Source organism: Aquarana catesbeiana, linkage group LG01, assembly GCF_042186555.1.
Source record: "Aquarana catesbeiana isolate 2022-GZ linkage group LG01, ASM4218655v1, whole genome shotgun sequence".
Lineage (NCBI taxonomy): Eukaryota > Metazoa > Chordata > Amphibia > Anura > Ranidae > Aquarana > Aquarana catesbeiana.
In genome coordinates, this window is record NC_133324.1 from 904524612 (window position 1) to 904544678 (window position 20067).

Genomic DNA, 20067 nt, shown 5'->3' on the forward strand with positions numbered 1-20067 from the left:
GCCAAGAAACCCACTACAGTCACCGAACCGTGGAAGAGACTGGAAGAAGAGTGAAACAAAGTCAGCCCAGACCAGTGTGAGAGGCTAGTGATGTCCTGTGGCCACAGATGTGCTGAAGTCATTCAAAGCAAGGGCCTGTACACTTACTACTAATTGCTGAAACCTTCAGAAATTTTAGTTGTAATCTCTCTCCGTGCTACAGTCACTGCTGTTCTCTAATTTTCATCCTGTTGTTTTCTACAAAATAAAAGTTATTTTTTCTTGTTGAAGTGCCTTGGTTATTTAGAAAAAGTTTTATTAGCATGGTATAGCCATAAGAAAAATTCCATCAAAGTTGAGCAATGAAGATTACATTATTTCTGAAAAAAAATCAAGTACTCAAACTGTTCTCTAAATTTTGATCTCCAGTGTATATGTATAGTGTGGTGCTTCTTGAGAACAACTGATCCAGTATCTACAATTGTTTTTTTTAATCTCAGATGTAAACAGAAGCACAGTAATGTCATATAGGGATTCTCAAACGATATTTTGGATCCAGAGCTAAAGAATATTTTTCTCTTCTGTATTCTCTGACCCAGTTTTCTTTAATACAGCTAATCGTCACAATGTCATTAAACAGATCTTAAAAAAGTGAATCTTTTATATTCTAACAATAGAAGATTAAACAATGAATACAATTGTATTTCATGCAGATTAAATCAATTAACACAGCAAACTAATGATCTTCAATAATTAATGGGGTTATTTATCAAGTAAAAAATATATAAAAAATTAGGTTAGACACAGTGGGCAATGTGCACACACAATGAAGAGGCCACACAGTGTTGGAATGGATTCACACAGTACAATGATGTACCAGTAGGAAGCAGAGGTAGAGGTGCAGCCATACCGACATCTGCTACACTGTGCCGTGGGGCTCTTTCAAGTCTCCGGGTTCCTCCAGTCTTTGCTAGAAACAAGGTGAATAAGTCAGGAGAACCTCTGCATAAGGTTTCATCAGAAATAGTGGCCGATTTCAGTAAGTTCCAACACTTTGCTGGCTAGCGATAATTCATGTTATAAAGTTACACAATTGTGTGCTGATCATAATCCCAGAATAAGGACCTCAATGATCATGCCTAGGGTTGCAGGAAATGGGTTCATGCTGCTATTTTCAAGCATCCTATCTTGTCACATTAAAATATTTTACAGCTAAATGCATATCTGACCAGATCAAAGCCTTTCCTAAAAGTATATGGGATAAAATAATGCAGAGTGTAAAAGAATTTTCAGTCTGATTTTCTGATTAAAAATGACTTCCATTTCACATCATCATGGCACAGCACTCTTTACAATCACTGCACAAGCAGTGTGCCTTGAAGTGTTTACTATCTGAATGGTAGTTGAACACACAATTGCAGCTTTATTAAGCCTTTCGTTTGGTCCACCTGGGCCTTTTCTGGCCGTTCTGTGCGCCCTCTGGGGCTTTGCCGTTCCTGTCACAGCGTTCATTTGGAGCTTTTGGGAGCTGGAATTGGGTAAGCAGTGGTGTAGTTTAGTATGACAGGCAATGTTTTGATTTACTTAAAATTATGTGTTGTATTTTATCATCATTTGCAAATATTATGTTCTATATGTTTTTTGCTCTATATCTAGCGACGTATACCATGCTACTATACTACTACCATGCTCTGAGAAAGCCCATGGCGGTGAAACATGTCAGGGTAACTTCAATACCATCACGTTTTATACAATAAGATACTCCCACATATGCGGCATATCTCAAAACAACTGATGTTTATTTAATAATAATAAATATTTTATACGTTGTGTGTATTAATAAAAACTATTTTATCTTAATTTCCGTTTCCAATATTTCAGCACCTGAAAAGTCCCCATAAAAAGAAAAAAAAAAAAAACAAACACTCTGTATCCGCCTTCCTAACAGTATCTGGGATAAAATAATGCAGAGAGTAAAAGAATTTTCAGTCTAATTATCTATTAAAAATTACTTCCATGTCACATCATCATGACTGGAGGTCGACCAATATTTGGCCTTTAAGAAATCGGCATCAGCCAATTATTATGCAAATTCGTCCTAATAACACTGACCGCACTATGCCCTGTCGACCCACAAGTGTTCCTCTTCCCTTGCCAGAGCTGCTGAGTGTGTGAAACTGACATATGTAACTGAATGGGGGGAGGTAGGGGGGAGGAGAGAGGGGGGGGGGGGGAGAGAGAGGAGGGGAGAGGGGAAGAGGGGAGGAGAGGGAAGAGGGAAGAGGGAAGAGGGAAGAGGGAAGAGGGAAGAGGGAAGAGGGAAGAGGGAAGAGGGAAGAGGGAAGAGGGAAGAGGGAAGAGGGAAGAGGGGAGAGGGGAGAGGGGAGAGGGGAGAGGGGAGAGGGGAGAGGGGAGAGGGGAGAGGGGAGAGGGGAGAGGGGAGAGAGAGAGAGAGAGAGAGAGAGAGAGAGAGAGAGAGAGAGAGAGAGAGCCTAAAATTACGGCCGCAAAAATTGCCACCATATATGGGCCATCAGCTGCCCCGATTTCTGAATATCGGCCAGAGAAAAACCCATATCGGTTGACCTCTAATCATGACACAAGCAGTGTTCCTTGAATGAACAGTGAATGCGCAAGTGACATCATTAGCCAGAGCAGACATGTATATATCTCCTTAACAGCACAGCTTTAGAAGATACTTACAAGTAATAAATATATAATTTAAGATGGGGGGGGGGGGTAAAATGTTTAATACCGCTTGATTATATTACCAAATACACAGCTCCACAAAAGATTGAAAGGAATATAAAAAAAAAAAAAAAAAACCTGGTTTACAATTGTATTACAAACACCAAGGTGTGATCTAAACTTACCATATGGATACTGCAGCACAGACAGTGCCCCATTGCTGTACTCCTCATGAGAAAACTTGTCATTGCTCAGACATTTATCAAACTCATCAGAACCAACCAACACTGGAGTCCTGGAGGGAGAGTCTGAGGAAGGCACAAAAAAAAAAATATATATCAAGCTAATGAATATAAAAACTCTACAAATTTAGGATGCAAACCTTTTGTGTTTTTTTTTTTCTGTGGACATAAACTGACCTGGATGTAAGACTAATGACAGTTTACAGGCACCCGTCCACAGATAGTGGTTCAATCCAGATCCATCTGAAAAAAAAAAATCAGCTTGCGGATGGATCCAGACTGAACGATCATATGAAAGGGCCCTTAAAAAAAAAAAAAAAAAAGGAAGGAATCCTATTGGTAGACACTTAAAACACAAGGTAAAGAAACTATGTCTGGTTTATATTGTGGAGATATATACACGCAGGTATAAAAACCTGACAAGGGTTGTGAAACTGGAAGGGCTGCAAATAAAAATGAATAAATAATAATTTTGACATGCTTTGGAGCTGGGGTAGCTAATCTGCATTACAATTATACCGAGTATTATACCCAAAGAGCAGTCTTTAATACCATTCTATTGTGAAACGGTTAGTTGCAAACAAACACTGAGATCAGAAATAAAGCAACACTTACGAATTAATGGCTTCCACTTGATTCTTGGCAGTGAAATAATGGCGTGCTTATCCTTCATTGTGTCCAGGGCTGTGGGATTAACTGGGAATTTCTCAGACGGTCGCACAGATGACTGAAGATACAGCTGACCACGAAACATTCCTACAAAACAACCAATGACTTACACCACCTTTAAACATCCTTCATACGATAGACAAAAATTTGACAAGCAGAAGAATAGTAGAAGTCAAATAGGGCTGCATATTGCTCACAGCAAAAGGAAGAATAATAGAAAGTTTTTTTCCCCTATATATACAGTGCCTTGAAAAAGTATTCATACCCCTTGACATTTTCCACAATTTGTCATGTTACAACCAAAAAACGTAAATGTATTTTATTGGGATTTTATGTGATAGACCAACACAAAGTGGCACATAATTGTAAAGTGGAAGGAAAATGATAAATGATTTTCAAAACTTTTTACAAATAAATTTGTATTCAGCCAATACTTTGTAGAGCCTCCTTTCACTACAATTACAGCTGCAAATTTTTTGGGGGATGTCTCTACAAACTTTGCACATCTAGAGTGATATTTTTGCCCATTCTTTGCAAAATAGCTCAAGCTCTGTCAGATTGGATGGAGAGCGTCTGAACGGCAATTTTCAAGTCTTGCCACAGATTCTCAATTGGATTTAGGTCTGGACTTTGGGCCATTCTAACACATTAATATGCTTTGCTATAAACCATTCCATCATAGCTCTGGCTGTATGTTTAGGGTCGTTGTCCTGCTGGAAGGTGAACCTCCTCCCCAGTCTCAAGTCTTTTACAGACTCTAATAGGTTTTCTTCTTATGCCGCATACACACAGGCGGACTTTACGGCAGACTTTGCCTGGCGGACGGGATTTCGTCGGACAATTCGATCGTGTGTGGGCTCCAGCGGGCTTTGTTTTCTCAAATGCTGGACGGACTTAGATATGAAACAAGTTTCAAATCTATCCGACAGACTCGAGTCCGGTCGAGAAGTCTGCTCGTCTGTATGCTAGTTCGACGGACAAAAAGCCACGCTAGGGCAGCTATTGGCTACTGGCTATGAACTTCCTTATTTTAGTCCGGTCGTACGTCATCACGTACGAATTCGATGGACTTTGGTTGATTGTGTGTAGGCAAGTCCGTTCATTCAGAAAGTCCGTCGCAAAGTCCGTTGCAAAGTCCGCCGTAAAGTCCGCCGTAAAGTCCGCTCGTGTGTACGCGGCATAGGATTGCCCTGTATTTGGCTCCATCCATCTTCCCATCAACTCTGACCAGCTTCCCTGTCCTTGCTGAAGAAAAACATCTCCACAACATAATGCTACCACCACGTTTCAAGGCTTTCACGTGGCGTTTTTATGGATGGTGTATTCAGGGTGATGTGCAGTGTTAGTTTTCTGCCACACATAGCGCTTTGCTTTTAGGCCAAAAAAAGTTAACCGGTTCCTTACCGGCTCACATCTATTTATGGGGGCAGAATGGCTCCCGTACGGGGTTTCCTTTAAGAGCCGCCAGAGGGGCACGCACGCACCCGCTGCACGGCTGAGGACCTGATGTAAACACACAAATTCCTGTGCTGTCAGAGGAGAGGAGACCTGTCATTTGTTCCTAGCAAGTAGGAACAGCGATATGTCTCCTTCTACTCAGCACAGCCCCCCATACAGTTAGAACACACTGAGGGAACACATTTAACCCTTTGATCGCCCCCTAGTGCTACCCCCTTCTCTACTAGTGACATTTACACAGTAATCAGTGCATTTTTATAGCACCGATCGCTGTTTAAATGTCAATGGTCCCAAAAATTTGTCAAAAGTGCCCACCACAATATCGCAGTCCCAATAAAAACCGCAGATCGCCGCCATTACTAGTAAAATAAAAAAAAAAAAAAAATTATAATAAAAATGCCATAAATCTATCCCTTATTTTGCAGGCGCTATAACTTTTGCGCAAACCAATCAATATACGCTTATTGCGATTTTTTTTACCAAAAATATGTACAAGAATACCTATCGGCCTAAACTGAGGAAAAAATTATTATTTTTTTTTTTTTTTTTAAATGTGGGATATTTATTATAGCAAAAAAGATTTAAAAAAAAAAAAAAAAAACACACACACATATACATACATATACATATATACATATATATATATATATATATATATATATATATATATATATATATATATATATATATATATATATATATATATATATATATATATATATATATATATATATATATACACACATACATACATACATACATACATACACACATACACACATACACATACACTGCAATTTTTATTTTTTTTTACCAAAAATATTTAGAATGATATATATTGGCCTAAACTGGTCAAGGAATTTGTTTTTCAAAAACATTTTTGGGGATATTTACTATCGCAAAATATATTGTGTTTTTTTTTTTTTTCAAAATTGACGCTCTTTTTTTGTTTATAGCGCAAAAAATTAAAACCACAGGAGGTGATCAAATACCACCAAAAGAAAGCTCTATTTGTGGAGAAAAAAGGATGCAAATTTAGTTTGGGTACAACATTGCATGCCCACGCAATTACCAGTTAAAGCAACGCAGTGCCAAATTGTAAAAAGTGCTCTGGTCAGGAAGGGGGTAAAACCTTCCGGCGCTAAAGTGGGTAATTTTTGGTCTCATCTGACCAGAGCACTTTCTTCCATATATTTGCTGTGTCCCCCACATGGCTTCTTGCAAATTACAAACAGGACTTCTTATGGCTTTTTTTCAACAATGGCTTTCTTCTTGCCACTCTTCCATAAAGGTCAGATTTGTGGAGTACACGACTAATAGTTGTCCTGTGGACAGATTCTCCCACCTGAGCTGTGGATCTTTGCAGCTCCTCCAGAGTTACCATGGGCTTCTTGGTTGCTTCTCCTGATGAATGTTCTCCTTGCCAGGCCTGTCAGTTTAGGTGGACAGCCATGTCTTGGTAGGTTTCCATTTTCAGATGATGGATTGAACAATGCTCCGTGAGATGTTCAAAGCTTGGGATATTTTTTTTTATAACCTAACCCTGCTTTAAACTTCTCCACAACTTTATCCCTGACCTGTCTGGTGTGTTCCTTGGCCTTCATGATGCTGTTTGTTCACTAAGGTTCACTGACAAATCTCTGAGGGCTTCACAGATTTTAGTTAGGGGTATCAGAGTAAAGGGGGCTGAATACAAATGCATGTCATACTTTTCACATTTTTATTTGTAAAAAATATATATATATATATATGTGAAAACCATTTATAATTTTCCTTCTACTTCACAATTATGTGCCACTTTGTGTTGGCCTATGACATAAAATCCCAATAAAATACATTTTTTTTTTGGTTGTAACATGAAAAAATGTGGAAAATGTCAAGGGGGCGTGAATACCTTTTCAAGGCACTGTATTAATCCTTTTAAATTTTGAATAGCAGGAGAGAAAAAAAAAGAATCTTAGGTGATCAAGATTTATTCCATGCTACTAAAAGGTTGTTTTTTCATTACTTTTTTTTTTTTTTTTTTTAGATCAGGTAATTTTTATTAAAGAAGAGTTTTAATAAAAAAAGAAACAAATACATCCAAAAGGGAGAAAAACCTAAAGATAGATGAACACAGTATCTTAACACCTTAAGAAAGAAAAAAAACTTTACAACATGCAATTCAGTTTAGTACTGTAAACCCAGCAGTTCTCTAGTAAGTTCTAATGACGTGAGCGCTCCTCATGCTCCAGAGATAAAGAGGGATATACTTCAGAACAGCCAAGGGTCCCATATTTTGTGTGTTAAGTCTTTCCTCCCCATATTGGAGTTAACAGCGTCCCTTCATGGCGATAACATGGAAGGGGAGGGTGAAAGCCATTTTTAGAATATTAAAATTGTCAAGCAATATAAAAGGGCCCATAGGCCATAATCAGCTAAATTCAGCAGGTAAAACAACATCCGGGAAAATTTTTGTTTGGGATCAGTGGGGACCCAAGTAGAGCAAATACTGTTAAGCGTCTGAAATATGGTAGTCCAATAATGATGAGGTTTGGAGCAACGCCATAACATGTGGATAAGGATACCCATATTCACGACACAGCATGGGGCGCTAGGTGAGATTAATCTTCCCCAGTAGTTGAGGTGTGTAGTGAACTCTATGCGGTCTAAAACAACTTTAGGCGTTGTGATGGGGATAAGGAAACAGTCGGAATAAGTTCTAAAGCCTGGAGCCACTAGTCATCCATTTCTCAGACCCAAATCCTCCTCCCATTAGCAAAACAGCTCAGCTGAACCTGAGCACTTGGCAGCAGTTTGAAAGGCAGAATACAGGTCTCCTATCAAACCCTTTATTGAACATGTAGTAGACACTGCCGTTGTGAGAATAGAAGATGGGTTGTATTTTAGAGCAAAGAAAGCTGCTTTTCTTTATACCTTTGATTGATGGATGATAAATCATGAATCAGGAGTCATTTTAAGACATTGAGGGGAATTCAGTAAATCTGCTGCTACACTTTTCTGGTATTAATCCCTCTTGTTAAATGTATTGTGTCAAATGTATGAAGCACCTGCAACACTTCTTGTTCTGACAGCGACCTGTGCACCAAATTCAGCTGGTTCTAAAAAAACGCCACTTTTATGTACATTGTGGCACAATGAATGCACCAACTTCAAAATAAAATACCAACAGTTTGCATCTTACCAAAGTGGAGCTAATCAAGAAATCTCTTTTGGCGTACAGAGAAACAAACTGGTGCAAACATATTTTGTGAAAGTGTCTCGTGTGCACTCTAATGCCCCGTACGCACGGTCGGATTTCTGACGGAAAATGTTCAATGGGAGCCTGTTGTTGGAAATTCCGACTGTGTTGTACGTCACCGCGTTCTTGACGTTCAGAATTTCCAACAAGATTTGTGTGACCGTGTGTATGCAAGACAAGTTTGAGCCAACATCCGTCGGAAAAAATCCATGGATTTTGTTGTCGGAATGTCCGATCGTGTGTACGCGGTATAAAAGTGGTGCAGTATGAGCTAAATTCAAGTTCCAGGCAGGTACCAGAATCTGGCGTATGCTGCACCAACTTTTAGAACACAAGAGACACTTTTGGAAAATCTGTCTGCACCAGTCTTTATGAATTCCAGGGATTGTTCCCACACACCACAGTGCCAATTCAGCCTTCCTCTAGCAAAGCCACCTGCTCCCTGTTAGAATATTTAAGTGACTACTCTGTAACTAGAACTTGTGTCTGCACTACAATTGAATGGCCCCAGCTTGCAGCACATTAAATTCTGAGAATCCAGCACAGGAGGATATGTCGGTACTCACAGATATGTCCCATAGAACATGGAATTCTTGCCACTTACCCAGGTAGAAACTGGACTCTGTAGCTCCTCTAGCTGCTTCTACAATATCCTCCTCATCCTCTATAACATGGTCATCTGATGTATAACTTGTGTCATCAAAGAGACTGATAGGAAGGACCTTCCCATCCCTAACCAACCAGGCTGAAGCAATCGGAGTGCAGAACTACAAAAGAATAAGACATTTTTTTTCATTTCAAAAGCTGCATGAAAGGTAGCATGTATAACATTATAAATATCTGAAAGACTAGAGACAAATGTAAGCTTAGCTTACAACAGGAAATTGCATATAAACCAGTTATAATATATCCAGACATGTTAGGGTATATAATCCATTTTATTGTTTAACAATGTAATAATGTCATTACTTGGACCTAAAAACCCTTTATCAATGCATGCAAAATTGCTTCTGTGTATAGTCTAGAATTACACCTCTACAGGGGCAGTCATATTTACTGATGCTCTTCTTTCTGCCTACCACTGCAGCACTTCTCTCATCTCAGTGTAAATCTATCATCCTATGACTGACAATGATACACAGCATACATACTCTGTAATGTGAACCGACCATAGATGGTGCGATTTTCTTTATGGCAACCCACTTATGGCAAGGGTAGCAGTCCCAGCCAGGAGAATACACAGCGAATATTGCTAGCAGCTACAACCACTGGAAATACTCGCATCAATATTCCTAACAGACTGGATGATCAAATCGATCAACTTGGGTACAATCAGCCTCCTGCCCATACATAGTTCTGATCTCGGCCAGTACCTGCTGAACTGGCCAAAGTAAACAGTTTATGGACACTCTTAGGCTGGCCATTCAGGATTCTTTTTCTTTCTTTCAAACAGTGGGTTGAACGAAAGAGAATTAATCGATTCCCCCATCCATACACTTGATGTGGATAGGGGGAATCCCTCCCACGGAGCTACTGTATTCTGACAGCAGGGATGCTGCCCCACCATCGGAATATACTCATCAGCACTGTCGGCTATAGCCGGCAGCACTGAGCAAGCGAGAATTTTCCAACAGGTTGGTTGTACAGTTGACCGAGAGATAGATGTGTGTACAACGTGCCTACCCATACATGGATTGAAATTTGACCAATCCCTGCTGAACTGGCCAAATTTCATTCCAACTATGGCTGGCTTCACATCTGTGCATTGTGGAGATACAATCAGAAGCAGTGTCAAATCACTCAGAATGGTAACCTAATGCACGAGGTAGCTTATTCAAAAGGAATGGGCTACCTTAATGCAACACACTTTCACATGAATGTGATAACAGTAGAGCTGCACAATTAATCGTCAAGAATCGTTATCGTGATTAATCGTCAAGATTCGTTATTGCGATCTTGACTAAAGTGTTTCACAATTCTTGCTCTGCTCTTCTGAAGCCACAGCCCTCAAAAGAAAGGAAGAGAAAAATCGGGTAGTCTGCCAAGAACCAAAACATTCTTTATCAGTTGAACTTAAGTATAAACATTGTAACAATTTGTCAATGGCATAGACTTCCTGTGTAAGTGAAAAAAGTTTAACCACTTAAACACTAAACCTTTTTCTGACATTTGTTGGTTTCAAGTTAAAATATTTTTTTTGCTAGAAAATTACTTAGAGCCCCCAAATATATATATATATATATATATATATATATATATATATATATATATATATATATATATATATATATATATATATATATATATATATATATATATATATTTATTTTTAGTAGACACCCTAGAGATTAAAATAGTGGTTGCTGCAATATTTTATGTCACACTGTATTTGCGCAGCGGTCTTTCAAATTAAATTTTTTTGGAAAAAATTACTTTAATGAATTAAAAAAAAAAAAAAAATCTAACCAGTAAAGTTAGCTCATTTTTTTTTTTTTTTTGTATAATGTGAAAGATTTTACATCACGAGAATCTTGAGAGAATCGTGATCTTTTTATTCTAAGCAAAAAAATCGTGATTCTCAGAATCGTGCAACTCTAGGTAACAGTACATGAGTGAAGGGGGCCTTCATGATTTTTTTAGCAATCATGCTGACCGTACTATCCAAAACTGAAAAGCAGAGCCTAATTCTAATATGTAATAATTTATACATATGTTAGGATAATTAAATTATTGTAACGCAATCCTGAGGCTTGAAAGATGGACAAAAACACTAACATGACCCTTAACAGAGCCTGGCCATTCTTAAATTTGTTGCCATGTTTTACAAAAATACCACACTAGGTGTGTCAACCATTACAGACAGTAACTCGCCACCTACTGTGGTGTGGGGAATCCAGTAACCCAAATGCACTGTGCATGCATGATCCTATTAAATATCTAAAAGGGTTTATTCAAAGTTTTTATTATGATCTGATTTTCATGTGCAGCAACCATTCAGAATATATTGACCTGCATAAAATTGATTCCGATTGGTTATTGGGTACTGTACCCAAAATATATGTAATCCCCACCAATTTACTTCTTATTTGGTATGTTGCATTGATCATTATTTAACGGCGCAAAGAATATATGTTAATCCTACAAAAAAATCCAGTACGTTCCTAAGCACTCTGCAATGTTATCTCAAGCAGTATTATTATGCACTGCCCAGTTCTACTCTGAATTACAGGACACCTTCACTTTAGGTCATGGAATGAGAAGAGGAGGAGGTGTTCTGTGGTCCTAATACACTTCATGTTCTAGGGAGACAATGCTGGTCCTCTACAGATAAAGTACAGAAAGTTAGCACTGTCACTCTAGGTTAGGACAAGGAAGTGTGTTACTGGCAGGATCACCAGGTGAAGATACATGAAGAAAAGAACCTGAAAAAAAGAAAAATGCAGCCACATCTAAAGACACCTAGCAGTAGCGAGTTTTCCCCCATAATATATTGTTGTTACTGCAACTAAGCAGATGCTGGATTAAAAATTTGCTAATTAGTGAATTTATTAGACTGTTCTGCATCACAGGGGAAGTGAAGCAAACCACATCATTGTGTGATTTTTAATGAGCTGATGCAGCCACTACAGCTAAGAAGGACTGGTAAGCTGCAAAATTTTTAGTTTACGATTTATTTATTTTTTAACTTGGGTTCAGAACACTCATTTTAGGGCAGTACAGTGGCTCGGTGGTTACCACTTCAGTCTAGCAGCACTAAGGTCCTCGGTTTGAATTCCAACCGCTACACTACCTGCCTGGAGTTTGCATGTTCTCCCTGTGCCACACACCAAAGACATGTTGGTAGGTTAATTGGCTCATGTCTAAATTGGTCTTAGTATGTGTATGAATGTGAGTTAGGGACTTTAGATTGTAAGCTCCATAAGACCCCACACTTCACACTGGGGCGGTTTACAGGCGTTATAAATAGCGCCTGCAAACAGACCTGAAACAGCCGCTGCTGTGTCTCCAGTGTGAAAGTGCGCCAGCAGGACGGGAAAAAAAGTCCTGCTAGCAGCATCTTCGAAGCGGTGAAGGAACGGTGTATACACCGCTCCTTCCCATTGAAATCAATGGTGCAGCGCGGCTGTACCGCTGGCAAGGCGCCTCTGCAGTTTTTAAACCCTTTCTCGGCCGCTAGCAGGGGGGTAAAACCACCCCCGCTAGCGCCCGAATACCGCCGCTAAAACGACGATAAAGCCCCGCTAATAATAGCAACACTTTACCGCCGACGCACCTCTCGCCCCAGTGTGAAAGGGGCCTAAGGGCAGGGATTGATGTAAATGTGCGTGTGTGTATATATGTACATTGACACCGCTATATTAAGTACCTGTAAAAAAAATAAAATTAAAAAAACACACACACTGTATGCATTCAGTATATACACAGGGGGTGTACAGTATATGCTATACATAAGAAATCGGTTGTACCTGGTGCTCCCACTCTAGGTTTCCCAACTTTCTGTTAAAGGCCATGACCTTCCAATCAGCCACAGAGACTTTAATGACGACCTCCTTTGTCCCAGTTTCCTGCTCATCAACGTCAGAAATTATTTTGGACTCGTCTGTGCTCCCGCTGGCTTCTAGTTGGCCTCCAATGAACCCCACTCCTGGGTCAACGTCAGGGATGTAGCGCAGCTCGAAATGTCCAACGCTAAAATTCCACCTAGGGTGGTACAAAAATTTAAAAATATGAAATCACAAAACAAGAGCATGCTTACATGAACTGAATCTTATGACTCTGCATCTACCTTCCAAAAAGACTCTCACAAGTCTTGTTTTATTTTCCAGAAAGCAACAAACAGATATCGATATAAAAATCTAAAAAGAACGAGACTTCCTAAAAATTGCTACAGGTGGATAAAGGGAACGGACGAATAGAGCTAGCTAGTATGTGATATTAAATGCTGCCAAACGCCTACTGAAATCTTATGCCCTGTACACACGGTCGGATTTTAAGACGAAAAATGTGTGATAGGACCTTGTTGTCGGAAATTCCGACCCTGTGTAGGCTCCATCTCACATTTTCCATCGGATTTTCCGACACACAAAAGTTTGAGAGCAGGCTATAAAATTTTCCGACAACAAAATCCGTTGTCGGAATTTCCGATCGTGTGTACACAAATCCGACGCACAAAGTGCCACGCATGCTCAGAATAAATAAAGAGATGAAAGCTATTGGCTACTGCCCCGTTTATAGTCCCGACGTATGTGTTTTACGTCACCGCGTTCAGAATGATCGGATTTTCCGACAACTTTGTGTGATCGTGTGTATGCAAGACAAGTTTGAGCCAACATCCGTCGGAAAAAAAACCTAGGATTTTGTTGTCGGAATGTCCGAACAAAGTCCGACCGTGTGTACGGGGCATTAGACATCAGCTTGAAGTGGACTGAGCCTTTAAGACAAATAAAATATATTATTCACATTACTGGTTCTTTATAGGTGGCACACAAAATGTTTTAAGATTTTTAACAGTTTTTCTGTAATCCTGGGATTGATGGACATGGGGATAAGCTGCATCACATCTGCTTGACAAAAGTGACAATGATGACTCACTCTATGCCGCGAATGACCTAAAATCCTTAACACACTGATCCTGGATAAACCCGGCCCCTGTAGACAGCAGATGTGCTTCCAAATCTAGAACATAAACCAGAGCCTTTCATAGGCAGTTTTTTTTTCCACCTTCTGCCCATCCTACACTCGTTCCTGACCACTCAGGGCAGGCAGGTTACTCCCGATGTGGGAAGGGCATGTCAGGTGAGCTATGGGGGGGGCATACTGGCCATCCCAACAGATCGAGATCAAGCCCATATCGTTTTACCTTAATGCAGAACTTAACTCTCAATCAACATTGACCACTTTTAATCCTTATGCTGCGAGCATTAGTAAATGGATAGGAAAGTATATAATATCTGCTGGTTTTAAACTTTTTTTTTTTTTTTTTTTACATTTCTTTAGTTATTTACAGGTTTTCATGTCTAGGCAAGTGATGTCATACATCACAAGAGTCTTCAGGAGGGACTTTCTCAGCTAAGTACACCCTCCTGCCTGCATGCCTCAGCTAAAGGCAAATGGATTCCAGGAAGTAAATGCTACGTGAATTATCTGCCCTTACTAAAGATGGCCACAGCCAGAAATGCTAGGGGGGGTGTTTTTTTAAAGCGATTTCTCCACAAAATAAAGCATGAAGACATGGATGGATGGTTTGCTTTGAATATTAAACATGAATTAAATAGCATTTTTGGTATGTGGTGCTCAGATGAAGTGTAGTTCCACTTTAACCACTTGCTTACTGGGCACTTATACCCACCTCCCTGCTCAGGCCAATTTTCATTGCTGTCGCACTTTGAATGACAATTGCGCCGTCATGCTACACTGTACCCAAATTACATTTTTATAATTTTTTAAAAACAAATAGAGCTTTTTTTTGGTGGTATTTAATCACCACTGGGGTTTTTATTTTTCGCTAAACAAAAAAAAGAAAAAAAAACAAAAAAAAAAAAAAAAAAAAGGAAGGACGACGGAAAATTTTGAAAACAAAAACAAAAAAAAAAAAACAAACAAACACTTCTCACAGTTATACAATTTTACAAACAAGTAATTTTTCTCCTTCACAGATGTGCACTGATGAGAGAAAAAAAGCCGATAACCGTCTTCTGTTTACTTCTGTGATCAGCTGCTAAAGGGCTGCTGTGATTGGCCCTTTACCCTGTTCTGTGATCAGCGGAATCCGATCATAGAAGGACATATAATGACACCCTCCCGGCACTGGAAGCCTGCACTGTAGCTGTTTTTAGGCTATAGCGTGGGCGGAAAGTGGTTAATGAAATTAGGTAGAAAGTTGGCTACCTACTGGCAGGGTGTTCTTTTCCTCAACCATACACCAAGGTTATTCCATGAATGCTGAATCAGCATACCTGTATATACACAGTATAAAACATCTAGCTAAAATAAGGAATGAAGTCCAGCTTATGCCTGTTGCACTTACTTTTCACTCCCACTGCGAGGCCCCACGGCGCGCACGGTTTTCTGCTTCCGATGCAGCAAAAGAACATCATCCTGCTCTACCTCTTCTTCATTCCACCGACGACAGCCCATCGCAGAGCAGACATATTTCACCTGGAGTAACATTGTAAAGCAGGTTTGTAAATAATACATGACAACATACATGAAAACTTCACTGTCCCAGGATAAACGCAGGAGAAAGAAGAGGCTGAGATTCACCTTGCCACTGTTAGCACTGAGCCCATAGGTCGTAAGGGACTTTCCACCAACCAATACAACATCATCACCAAACTTATAGGACGACTCCAGAAGAGACTCCACTGTGAACGGAACGGCTTCCATACTCTCTCGATCGCGATCCCACTGAAAGAGATCTCCATCCAGAGAGGGGATAATCATTTTGTTACCGAATACCTAGGACAAAGAGAAAGGAAAAAAAAATTTTTTAAAAAGAGGGAGAACTTAGGAAAAAAAAAGTTCTAAACACTAGACCATTAAATATTCTGAGACAATGAATTTTGAACAATTCCTTCTGTTCACTTTTAGCAGAAGGCTGCCTGACAGACGGGTTTTAATGCAGCTATATACCCGCTTACAGAGCCCGCACGCTGCAGTGGTCAGGCCAAGAGAGGAGAGAGGTGGCGGGTCACGTGCACAGCGCACTGTAAACAGGTATATAGCTGCATTTTTTTTTTTTTTATAAAAACACAGACACTGGAGCACTTTACATTTAATAAACAAAGAGGATGGTGTGACTTGAGCATAGTGGGTTAACAACCACTTTAATTTGTATGCAGTAGTGCACGGAATTAGATTGGCATAATGTAAAGGGGCCTTAATATATTGAGCTATAGTGCTGGCCATTGGATGTGTGGATTATGGGCACTATCAATAAATGCCAGGTTTACTCTGGGGGTAGATTGTAGAGTCTTTTGGAGAACCCAAAATGGGGCCAATGCCTGGTGCATGCATTGTAGCAGCAGAAAAGTATTAGGAATGTGATGGTAATACACATGAACAGCAGCACTGATGTTTAAAGACCAGTACCATCAATAACATTTATACCACCGTGCCTAAAACCACCCCACCACTGCATCTTCATGCTAACCCCCTGGTGCTTTTATTACCGAAGCCACCCCCCACCCCATCCTCCCCTTCTGCTCTCACTTCAATCACCACTGAACCAACACATGCTTCAGCATTCGGAGCAGCTGTACCAATGCCCGCTTCTGTACTCACCACCACTGCAGGGATGTGCCTATCCGTAAAAAGGTGGCACTTGCAAATAACACGTTATTGTAGAAGGTAATTTAGTATGATCTACGGTCACTGCACAGTGGCTTAGTGGTTAGCGCTTCTCTTCAAATCCCAGCCAGGACACTCATTGCATGCAGCTTGCATGTTGGATTTCCTTTGGGTATTCTGGTTTCGTTCTACACTCCAAAGACAAGCTGGTAGGTGAACTGGCTCCTGTCAAAAAATTGGACCACCTGCTTCTCTAGCTCCCTTGTCTTCTTCCCCCATGCTCATCTCCGGGACTTCTCAAGGGCCTCTCCCTTTCTCTGGAACTCTCTACCTCAATCTGCCCAGATATCTCCTTCTCTGGCTGCCTTTAGGTGATCCCTGAAAATGCATCTCTCCGGGGAAGCCTAGCGCGACTAAAACAAAGCCCCGCTGACAGGACTTCCATCTCCCCCCCCCCCGGGCTTCCTTCCGGGTTCGCCGCCTCCGGCTAAGAGTGCGTGCGGGAGAAGCCGTTAAATGTATGCCGGACCTTTAGAGCGAATGCGCCAGTGACGTCACCGGCTGCATGCACTCTGAATATCTTCTAAACTGTGCAAGGATATATTGACAGTACCTACAAGCAAGCCTTACCTGTAGGTATAAGTGGTGTAACAGAGTTTACTACCACTTTAAGAGCATGGTACTTTATTGATGAAATAGGAAGATATTGCAAGCACTTTGAAAAAAGCATGGACATTATTTCACTTGGATTTATTTTTAATTCTGTTATTGTAAAATAATGATGCAAGATTATGTATTGGTGGACGGTATAAGATAAATTTGCAATTTAAATAAGTGCAGTGTAGTATAAATAATATGAATTAACTATGGTCACAAAGGTTCGAAGGCTGTGTTTTCATTCCTGGGCAACAAAGTGCACACATTACTTGATATGCCATATAAAGAATGCATAAAAATAATCCTAGATGTGTTTAATGTACTGAGAGATTGGAACAGAGAGATGTACTCAGCTGCTGGTTCACACAGTCAGGGAATGTTTGAATATTTATGAATCACATGGCTGTGGCACCACACTGCTGTGTATGGGCCCTAGAGACAGAGGAAGGTGGCGGGCCCTTGCAGAGAGTGTGGAGAACCCTGCAGGTGAAGGATGATATCATCCCTCTGTATAAAGCATTACCTCATCTCCTAATCCAGTGAGTCACCACATCTGACAGCAGAACGCTGCGTATTAACGGATCCGAGACCGCGGCACACAAACACACAGGGTCACACTCCAGTACAGACATAATTAAGCTGCCTGACAGATAAGGATTAAGTGATGATGTGTATTCCCTTCAATAGAAGGACAATTTATCTTGAGCAGATAAAGATAAATCCTTAACTGACCATCAATCAGGTGACTATCTCAACACCGATCAGACCAAGGCAATGATTGGTCTACGGAGTGTCACTCTATTGGATGTTCTATGAAATGTCATTCAACATAATTGTTTTATTTACCACAAACAGCTACAATACTCACCCTCTCTACAGTGACAGCAGATACAAAAGGAAGACACATTTCAGGAAACCAATGGGTTTTTGTTTTTTGTTTTTTAGCAGAATGTTTTATTTTAGGTCCCCAAAAAAAGATCCGAATTACTATTGACACACAAGCACACCCCTGCAGATGTTGCCAATAGCAACCAATCAGTTTTTGTTCTTCATTTCATAGAAAAATGAAGCCAGTCTATCGGGTCTCCATGAGCTAAGATTACAAATAGGAGCTCATTTTCTTTCATTAACCAGCCAATTGTCTTAAAGGGGTTGTAAAGGTAAAAGTTTTTTCACCTTAATGCATTCTATGCATTAAGGTGAAAAAACATCTGACAATACCAGCCTCCCCAGCCCCCCCGCGTTTTACTTACCAGACCCCTCGAAAGTCCCGCGCTCGCCCCCGACATCCTCTTTATTGCTCATCCTGGCCGTTGATTGGCTAGAGTGGATGGATTGAAAGCAGCGCAGCCATTGGCTCGCGCTGCTGTCAATCACATCCAATGACGCTGCGCGCCGGGGGGCGGGGCCGAGTGATACAGTTAACGGCTATGGCCGCCGGCTGTATCACGGGAGCGTGCCCGCAAGCACTCAACACCATGCAAGGGAGCTCGCATGAAGGTGTTGAGTCCTTGCGGGGGGGGGGGGGGGAGCCGAGACAGCCGCCAAGGCACCCCAGAAGACCAGGTTCAGGGCCACTCTGTGCAAAACGAGCTGTACAATGAAGGTAAGTATAACATGTTTATTTAAAAAAAAAAAAAAAAAAAAAACATTTTATCTTTAGTGATCCTTTAAAGACCCCTTTCACACTGAGGCATTTTTCAGGCATTTTAGCACTAGAAATAGCGCCTGAAAACTGCCTCCCATTCATTGCAATGAGAGTTTTCACACTGGGGGCGGTGCGCTTGCAAGGACGTTAGAAAAAGTCCTGCAAGCAACATCTTTGGGGCATTTTGGGAGCGCTGTATACATATATTGCAATGAATGAGCAGCGCTACCGAAGCGACTGAAAAGTGCTTCCGAAGCGCTGCAACATGGGAGTTTTTAACCCCTTTTTTGGGGTTAAAACGCCCCACTAGCAGCCAAAAAGCATCACAAAAGCACCGCTAAAACGAGCGGCGCTTTAGCGCCAAAGTGGCCCTGGCCCCAGTGTCAAAGGGGTCTAAAGGAAACCTATAGCTTAATAGCTTAACAAGCATGTTAGGCCCCTTTCACACAGACGGATAGAATGGTGCTTTTAGCTGCGGATTTTCTAGTTTTCTACCGCAGCTAAAAGCACACAATGCTTTCCTATGGCCCCATTCACACACTGCGTTTAGCTGCGATTTAGTTACATGCGGTTTGGTGCGGATAGAAAAAATAGAATTGACTGCGTCCAGGAGCGATTCAGCACAGCTATCTGCACATAACTGCAGGAAATCGCAGTGTACCATTTCTCCTGCGGAGAGCAGCGGCAACAAGGAAAGAAAAGCAACAGGAAGGACATCAGAAATGGCAAGAATGTTCCAAACGCAGCTGCATGTAAACGCACGTAAACGCAGGTAATTGCACTGTACACATGCAGCTGATCGCAGTGCCTGGAGTCTTGCATTTCACAGAACATAATAATATGCTTTTAACTGCAGCAGAACAGCCGTCCGTGTGAAAGGCGCCTTAAACTTACAGTGGATATAAAAATTCTACACAGGTTTCTGTGATGTAAAAAAAAAAATGAGACAAAAGATAAAAATCATTTCAGAACTTTTTCCACCTTTAATGTGACCTATAAACTGTACAACTCAATTGAAAAACAAAACTGGGGGTGGGGGGGGAGACTTTAACACAATATGAACAAACTGAAGGACATCTCAGTAGTCACCGCCACTGTAGTAATGCCCCCTGTGTTCTCCTGGTTTGAATCCCAGCCACTATCCACATGACATTTGCATGCTCTCTCTATGCGAGCACAGGGGCTTTGGGATTATT

The 20067-nt window shown here is 40.7% G+C and overlaps 1 protein-coding gene across 1 annotated transcript in view; it reads right to left on the reverse strand.

Moving 5' to 3' along the window:
* The window catches only part of EIF2AK3 (eukaryotic translation initiation factor 2 alpha kinase 3), a gene marked incomplete in the record, with an annotated part of 73885 nt that overhangs the window by 27486 nt on the left and 26332 nt on the right, over positions 1-20067 (reverse strand). Inside the window, 7 exon segments of the mRNA XM_073610994.1 lie at positions 890-949; positions 2853-2975; positions 3525-3665; positions 8882-9044; positions 12744-12978; positions 15305-15435; positions 15541-15735. Coding sequence (XP_073467095.1) covers positions 890-949; positions 2853-2975; positions 3525-3665; positions 8882-9044; positions 12744-12978; positions 15305-15435; positions 15541-15735 — 1048 coding nt within the window.